Source organism: Drosophila obscura, unplaced genomic scaffold (genome assembly GCF_018151105.1).
Source record: "Drosophila obscura isolate BZ-5 IFL unplaced genomic scaffold, ASM1815110v1 contig_1, whole genome shotgun sequence".
Taxonomy (NCBI): domain Eukaryota; kingdom Metazoa; phylum Arthropoda; class Insecta; order Diptera; family Drosophilidae; genus Drosophila; species Drosophila obscura.
The window spans coordinates 5,996,205-6,005,268 of NW_024542679.1; the positions used below are offsets into that span (position 1 = coordinate 5,996,205).

Consider the following 9,064-nt stretch of genomic DNA (forward strand, 5'->3'; position numbering starts at 1 on the left):
AGCTTGACAATCCTAATTTTCACTGCTTTGACAACTGTTCTCCCGATTTGTGTGCTGCATTTATTGAGTTCTACAAAATGAGTATCTTCGAGAAGGCTTTAACTAAAGTGGTGGAGCATATGCTGGCGCAGAAAAACATTGAGGTGGAGGATGAGTCACTGAAACTCTTGATGGCACGCAAAATGGGCGACAGTAAGTACCGGAGGGGAGCTTCCCCCGAGCCCAATCGAATTCTCTAAGAACAATTTTTGATATTCAGAAATTACGGACATTGCCAAAATGACGAGTGATGGGGGAAATCACGCTGGCCGCACCAAGCCGGGATATTTCGATTTGGAGCGCACCTTTCTGCGCATGAACATCATGCCCGAAGATCTCCGCGCCGAAGTCAAGGCCAATGCGGGCAAGCCCAAGCCCAAGATAGACCTTCCCGATCCGAAGACAAGCACGCGGGAACATCACACGGCGGCAAAGCCAATGCTGGGTGCCACCTCGTCGAAGGAAATGGCCAAGCACCCGAATATTCCCAGTTTCATTGGGCCGTTTCCCGGCCCACACAGCTACAAGGAGACACCGATAATAGCGATCATCGACAAGGACTACGTGGAGGCACGTGAGCAGATGGCACTGAAACGATTGAACGAGCAGAATGCCGTCAACAGGCTACACTTGAGCAGGAAGCCAACTGTGTCGTTGTTCAACGAGCCATGTTCCCGATTCGATTTAATAGACGTGGAGCCGCCCAAGAGACCTTCATATTTGGACGCCCTAATGCCGCGCGACCAGACATATAAAACAGATATATACGACACCAAAGATTCGATCACCCATCAAGGTAACGCCACTGCATCAATTGGTTCAAAGTTCCTACCCTACCCATACTCTTCTCTTTGACAGCACTCAAGAACCCATTCTTTATGGAGCCAAAATCTCCTGGTGCACGAAAGACGCCCTTTCATGTCGACTTGGGAATGCCGCTCAAGAAAGAAACCGATCCAAAGGACATCGATATGGATGACCCATATAATATGGATCCGATGATAGTCAGGAATCCATTCTCTGTGGAACCAAAGCCTTCTGGTAACGAACCAAAGGACATCGATATGGATGAGCTGTTTAATATGAAACCGATGGCAGCCAAGAATCCATTCGTTATGGAACCAAAGCCTGCTGGCACCGCAAAAACGCCTTTTCATGTCGATTTGGGAATGAGCCGCGAGAAAGACAACGATCCAAACTACAGCGATATGGATGAGCTGTTTAATATGCAACCGATGAAAGTCAATAACCCATTTTTAATGGAACCAAAGCCTGCTGGTACCCCAAAGACGCCCTTTCATGTCGATTTGGGAATGACCCGCGACGGAGAAGACATCGATATGGATGACCTATTTGATATTAGTAAACTAACAAAGGACCCTAACGAGACCCCAAAAGAACTTGCGCTGGGCGATATTTTAGAAAAAAAGACTGACTTAAATCTTGTAAAGGATCCACCACAGATACTAAACACAGACGAGATAATTGAGATAGTGGATTCCCCCGAGACTCCAGAGACAACTGAAGGTGCGAAGGTGTGTTTTGATTGTTTTCAATTGATTAACTTTCGGTTTTCCATTGTAGAGGAAACTAAGCAAAATGCATTCAAGGGGCCACTAACCGAGCAGGAGAATATCGCTCAACGGAAGCGCGAAGAAAATGTCGAGCAGGCTTCCACTTCAGGCTCCGGAAAGCGCATCAGGGAGAAATCTCACAGAAAGAGCAGCCGCTCTGAGAAGAAGCACAAGAAGCAGGAGAAATCCAGCAAAGTTTCTAAAAGTGACTTGAATCTGGAGAAGGTTTCACAGAGATTTGACACTGCTGATCCATCAAAAAAGCCAAAGACCAAAGGTATTCTTGGGATTTAGTTCTGTTTCATGGTATTATTTTCACATAATTAACTTACTGCTCTCCCATGTAGACTCATCGAACTCCCAGTGGAATTTATTTCCAACTGGAAAAGCCACTGATGTGTCACAAGAAGAGGAAAATAAGGAAAACGTTCCGATATCCGTGAATCGTGCGATCGATGTAAAAATAGCTGAACAGGCTTCCACTTCAGGCTCCGGAATCGATAGTTTCAGTAAGAAATCCCAGAGGAAGCGAGCCCGTTCTGAAAGGAAGCTCAAGAAGCAGGAGAAATATAACAAAAAGTCGAAAACTGACTTCAATCTTGGGAAGGTCCCACAAATACTCGACACTGAGGATTCCCCCAAGACCGCAGAGACCACCAAAGGTATTCCTGGTATTTGAAGCTATTTCATTTATTGTTTTCACTTGATTATCCACTGCTTGCCTGTATAGACTCATCGAAAATCCAGCAGAACATATTTCATATTGGACAAGCTGCTGTGTCACAAGTAAAGAAAACCAAAGAAAGTCTAGTTAATGTGGCCATATCCAAAAAAAGAGTTATCGCTGAGCAGAAGCGCGAACAAAAGGTTGCGCAGGCTTCCTCTTCGGGCTCAGGAAAGGAAAATGCCAGCAAGAAAGCCAAAAAATATGAAACACGGTCCGAGAAGAAGCAGAACAAAGATGTGGAAGCTGACTTGAATCTGGCGAAGGTTCCACAAATGATGGACACAGCTGATCCACCAAAAAAGGGAAAAAGAGCCACTTCTAAAGGTATTCTTGGGCTTTGATTCTTTTTCATTTTATCGTTTCCACTTGATTAACTTTCTGCTATCCATTGTAGGCTCAGCGAGAGCCCAGAAGAAGGGGCCAAAGGTGGAGGAAAACAAGAAAAATGTATTCAAGGTGCGCGGGTACGAGGTTGAGCAGGCTTCCACTTCAGTCTCCGGAAGCGATAATTCTGGTAAAAGAACCAACGAAGTTCGAACAAGATCTACTAGGAAGCAAATCAAAGATTCGAAAGCTGACTTGAGTTTTGCAATGTTTCCAAAAATAATTGGCACTGCTGATGTGGCAAAAGCAAAGGGAAACAAGAAAAGTCCAGTCGAAGTGCCGAAATCAAAAAACAAGAATACCGATAAGAAGAAGCGCGAAGAAAAGCCTTCCACGTCAGCGGCTGCAACTTCAGGCACCGCAAAAGATAAGGCCAGTAAGCAATCAAACAAGCGTTCGAGTTCTACGGTGAACAAGGCGAACAAGCACCAGAAGAAGCCCAAAAAGAATGCATAAATATGGAGGCTTAACACTGAATAAAACTACAAGCTGGGGTAGGGCTGCAGGCCCAGCCCTGCACTCGACGGAAAAGTGCGAGAAAAATTAATTTATTTCAATTACATTTCATTAAGAGCTGCCAACACGTTGCCGTTGCCTTCATTCTGATAGAGTTGCTGTCTGGTGCCAGGTGCCTTTTGCTCTGCTGCCACCTGCTGCAGAACAAATGAGGCAAAGGGCACCGGGACAGAGGCCAGAGTTCAAAGCGACCAAGAGCAGATGCTGGCTGAATGGCTACCTGGCTGGTTGGCTGGATGGATGGATGCTTCACTGATTCCTGCTGGCAGCCACCGCACGGCACGGCACTGGCTGCCTCAGTGTCTATCCTTCTCCATCCTGGCAGCCACCGGCAAACGGCAACGATTCCCAAAGTATTAAATAACTTTGTAATTTAATTAACTTTGACGTCGGCATTGCCGTCTGCGTTACGCCGCTTAACTTTGATTAACGTTTTGCAATTTTTCAACAAGTTTCTGCAGAACTTCTGCCGCACATCGAGGCAGCGACACTCTCAGAGTGTCGGAGCGGCAGAATGTCAGAATGTGGAAGAGTGCCAGCCAGACTATAGCCAAAGGATTGTGACCATGATTTCTTTGGCAAGCTCAGATTACAAGGGATTTTCAGTCAGTGCAGAGCTCCCATTTTCCCACTCGAATATCGAGCTGCCAGACAGGGGTAAATTAATGCAATTAGGATTGGGATATGTGTAGGGGTTGGGGCTGTGGCAGGAACTGGGAATGGGGCTGGGGCTGGGTAATCCTCTTGGATGACAAGCCAATATATTCAGTTTGGATGGGTTATGCCTGATGATCCATAAGCAGGGGATTGCCTGTTGAATTTTGGCCATCAAATTGATTCAATAAATAACTCTAATGATATGGAAACATGACGCATGCCCTGTCTGCTTTGCTTTCCCTCCGTTGCCTCACCCAGCGCTTTTCCTCATCATTTTCCCTCATCATTTAGTCATCAGCTTTGAATTGGTTACAACATTTCCCGCCGTTGATGATTACATTTGGGCTAAGAGAGAAAGAGGAAGACGAGCAGCAGCAACAACAGAATTTTACACACAATTTGACTTTGATATTGTGCCAGGGTCGGGGTGGGGCAGCATATGGTTGAGACTGTGCACGGCTGGGCAGGGCAGGGCAGGGGGCACAGATCAAACGTCTGGGGCGGAGATGGAGGAGAATGAGTGCTGCCAAAGCGCCGGCTGCTTGCAGGCCAAAAATTCTGTTGCCAAATTTTTCTTCTTCGAGCCATTAAAATGCATAAACAGAAACGAGTAACGGCAAACGAATTTGTAAAAAAACCAATAAAAATGAAATTACAATTTTTGTGGGGAAATGTGCAATAACAGACAGACACAGAAAGAGAGAGAGGGAGAGAGAGTGGGAGAGAGGGAGAAAGGTGATGAGCAGTGAAGTGAACGAAGAAGAGGGCGAAGAAAGGCCAACAAATGTTTAACTGAAAAATTGTTGTTTACAGTCATCTCCCGATGCCAATTCCGTTTTGTCATTTTAACCCAGTTTTAACCCATGCTTGCCCCTGTGTCTCTTTCTCTTTCTCCCTGGGTATTTATGCAATGTTTGTTGTTGTTTGCATTGGCCACAAAATGGCTTTGGCATTTTTTTTGGTTTATTCAGATAAAATTCAATTCAAAATAAAAACGAGACTGAAAATTATGGCAGCTTTGATTATTTATTTCGCTACTGTTACTCCACCACTCCTCTGGGTTGTCTATTCAGTTTATATACCCTACAAAAAGGGCATTACTCGTATAATTTTGTGCAGAAGTTTCTGCGATAGCGAGTGAAATAGATTTCAATGAATGAATCTGATCTTTCAGGGTATCACTCGCCTCGACCTTTGAAAATATTTTTCTTCTTAGTTTTTTACGCACACGTTTCTTTTTTTGGGCCTGAAAAGGGGTCAAAGTATGAGTGGGCGTGGCATGACCTGAGGCCATATATATTTTGATTTATATATTTTATTTGATAAACATACAGCCGCATCGTTGGTGGGCCAACCAAAATAAAAAAAAAACAGGAAAAATGGGGAAAGAACGAACGGAAATCCAAACGAACAGCAGGAGCCGGCAGCGGGATGGGCTGGTAAAAAAAAAAAAATGAGAGAGAGAAGTCGAAAGTTCTGTCATAAAGTTTACATTTTCATTTCCGTTCACAGGGACATACACACATACATATGCATGTGTGTTTGGCATGCGTGTAAGTGTGTCTGTAAGTGTGTGTTTCGGCCATGTTATCTTGTTTACTTGTGAAGCCCCTCGACGCAGCAGCAGCAGCGGGCAATTTTTCATAAATCTTGTCCAGGCTCCCACTGCCCCCCCACCAGCAGCAGGCTGCAGCCAGCCCTTTGGGGCCCACAATTTTTACAGCTGCATTTAACCTTTTTCTCTTGACATTCGGTTTAAATTTTATGCCTGTTTGTGCCATAAAAAAGTTCCTTATGCCCCAGCGATGCTCATACGACCCGTTGCCATACAAATTGCTACCTCGTTATAATTATGATGTTTTTACGGTTAAAAAAGAAAGAAGCGGGGTGCTCTTAAGCAAATCAATTCAAGTTCACGCTTCTTATTTATTTATGCATGAAGAGGAGATATTTCCTTTTCTTTTTGCGGCGCGTGTGTGAAATTTCACTTTCTTTTCTTCTCTGTTTGCGGCTTCCCCCTGCCGATGGAGGGAGGATACGGTGGTAGGGAGGCAGGGCGTTAGGTGTGTTGGGTTCGTTCTTGGTTTATTTGGTTTTTATTATCCAGCGGCTTGGCTACAAAAGAAAAGCACAGAGGAAATGGAGGGAAAAACCGAGCGCATGTTTGGCATCTTGTTCCTCGCTGCGGCTCATGTTATTTATGTTGTCTGCCACACAGTGGCAGTGGCAGAGACGCACACACACACACACACACATATTCCTGAGAGGAGAAAATAAAGAAAAAGTGCCAGTAAATCGCTCTCTTTTCGTGTTTAGCATGAGAATTTCCCCGAGCTTCAGACTCATTGGGGAATTACAAATTTCTACAGAACACAAAAATAATAAAAAGAAGGCAACTCCACTCTACGAGGGACATTCCGGGAAACTGTAACAACAGAGATGTGTATGTTGTGCGGTGTGTGCGTGTGTGTGTGTGTGTGTGTGTGTGTGTGGATATGATTGGTGGGAAAAATGAAGTCATTTCTCCTACATTTTGTATGAATTTTGTTGGCCAGAGCAATAGTTTGGGTAACTGACATCCCTTTTGGGCCATTTGTACGTGTTGCTGGCACGTTCATCGTCTGCTTTATGGCCGCTTGATTATGTAGCCAAGGCCCAGAGATTACCCGAAGAACACCAAACCCTCAACCTGCTAAGCGCAGCACCAGAACCAGCGTAGAGCTTTCTCCTATGCTTTCTCCGAGACAGTTTGTTACTCGATATTATGGCGGCTATATAAAGACAAGTGTATGCTCGTACAACATTATATTTTTAGCATTCCACTACGTGCGTAACGTACGTTAAAAATAAAACACAACACACACGCACACAGTCACAGACAAGTCTCTGGCATATATTGCGTATCCGACAGGGGAGCGAGGACCCTGCCCCAACGATAATGCCACGCCCCCATGGCGGCTTAATTAAATTGATTGAATTTGATTGCCATCAGTGTGGCATAGAACGGCAGTTTACGAGTACAACTCCCAGCAATTTGGCGCACTTTTGCCGCATGCAACATTGCCAGACAGAGAGAGAGAGAGACCTGGAGAGAGAAAGCAATTACAATTTCCCTTGGCTCACCTGTCAGTGCAGGCTTTTCCTCTTTCTACCCCTCTGTCTATGTGCATACACACATCTCTCTGGCAACACTCAATTATGCAAATTTTTAGCTGCACTCCGGGACACACTCACAAAAGGCTGCAATTTCGTCGAAAATACATTTCCAATTGAATTAATAAGCCGCCTGCCGCGGAGAAAGAAGGCTCTCTCCCTTGCCCCATTCCTCAGGCAGCCACTGATGCTGCATCCAAATGAAAATGTTTTGCTGAATACTTAATGTGTTTATAATGCCAGAAACGTGGCAGCTCGTGAAGATATTCCACGAGGCAGCAGCATGTCAAAGTAACAACAGCAACTGCAACTGCAAAGGCACAACCTTGTCTTGGCTTTGCTTCCGTCAGGAGCGCAGCCAACCAGCCCGTCTCATTAGCTCGTCTCATTGCCAATTTATGCATTCTAAGTGTGTTCTAAGTTCTAAGAGCCCTCTCCCCTCCCCCACCCATTCATAACAATGGAATGGAGAAGTCAGCTCATTTGCCAGGCTAAAGCCAAATCCCCATTCTGTGGGTTTTCCATTTCATAATGCAAGCCTGAGAGAAAAGCTCGCGGCAAGCGGCAGTCTGGTGCCGCCAAACAATGGCGCTCTGTTGCACCAAAAGAGTCATGAATGGGGCAAGGGCAGGCAGCGCAGGCGCAGCAGCAGTAGCAGCGACAGCGACAGCATCTCAGGTTCCACTCACTCAAGGGTATAACACAATTGCTCCATTTTGGCCCAGAAGAAAGTTTCCGCAATCTTTTTATTGTGCTGTGCGCGGAGAGCGCGGGGGGGGGGGGAAGCTAGAGGAAGCTAGCCAGCCACAAATCATTATAAACCAGAAACAAAATGCGCTATTTATGGAGAGGCAGATACTTGAGCTACCCTAACACCCTACCCTATAATGTTACTAAATTTGATTAGAATTTGTATTGTTTTCCAGTCTTAAAAGGTATTCATTCTCTTTCAGAATATATGCACCCATAATCCCTCTATTTCACCATTTCAAACCACTGTTTATATTCGCAATATCCCCTGACGGTAGAGTATCTAAAAAGATCTATGGCCAAAAAGAGCAGCGGCAGTGGCAGCGGCGACCGTTTGGCTCCGTCTCTAATGCGCCCGATCCCCGATGGTATCTTAAATGCTTATCTCAGACGATGCTCTACTCTCGTTCGTGCCCCTGCCACAGCCACTCTCCCTCTCTAATCAATTTCAAATGGTTTTCGGGGAGTTCGTGCCTGCCGCATTCACCGGCTTATCAGCGTTTGGCAATCTTTTTGAAATACTTTTCCATATGGCTGGCCGCTTCATCTTGTGGAGATTAGAGAGGCGCTCCTCCTCTCCTCAAACGGCCACAACGAGGCCTGTCATCGCCAGCAGCCAACCTCCAACATCACAACATCCCAGCGTCCCAGCAACATGTTGCTGTGGCTGTGGCTGTGGCTGTTGCTGCTGCTGCTGCTGCTGCTGCTGCTGCGGCGGTTGTCAAGAGCGCATCCATAAAACTTTTATTGCTGCAGGTCATGAGACAGCCCATAAATATGAAATATTGAAAAATATGTACGAAAAAGCGAAAAAGAGGGGGCATGGGGATGGAATAGTGTGTTCGCTTTACAAGTGGAAAATGCATTTGGCTTAAGCAAAAAAATTTTCATTTCTATAATGTATCTGCATCTGTGCGTGTGGGGGGGGACAGCTGTGAGATGTTGCAGCGATCTGAATCTGTATCCGTGGTTGAGGTTCTGTTTATTCTCATTCGAATATCTTCTCGTCTCTTCTTCAATATGGGTCGTGTGGCCAGGAATGGACTCTTGAGTTGGGACAATTTTTGTCCACAAAGTTGCACTGAATACTCCCCTAGGTCCCTTCAGCTCTAAGCTTGCCCACACATGTGGAAGGCACGTTTACGAATTTGAATTCAATTTGCGGTGCACTCCAAAGGGGACACGACTCGATGCTGCGCCTTGACCTTTGGCTACTTCTATTCTCGAGACAATCTCGTTGGCATGAACTTGAAAATTCGCTCCC

At 45.5% G+C, this 9,064-nt stretch overlaps 1 protein-coding gene across 1 annotated transcript; it reads left to right on the plus strand.

Moving 5' to 3' along the window:
* On the plus strand, positions 1–1,941 carry LOC111067550. The gene is made up of 4 exons (XM_041593597.1): positions 1–192; positions 260–835; positions 898–1,566; positions 1,624–1,941. Exons 1-4 carry the CDS (start codon positions 78–80, stop codon positions 1,905–1,907), a joined length of 1,644 nt encoding a protein of 547 aa, XP_041449531.1. The 5' UTR covers positions 1–77; the 3' UTR covers positions 1,908–1,941.
* Positions 1,942–9,064: the final 7,123 nt, after the last annotated feature.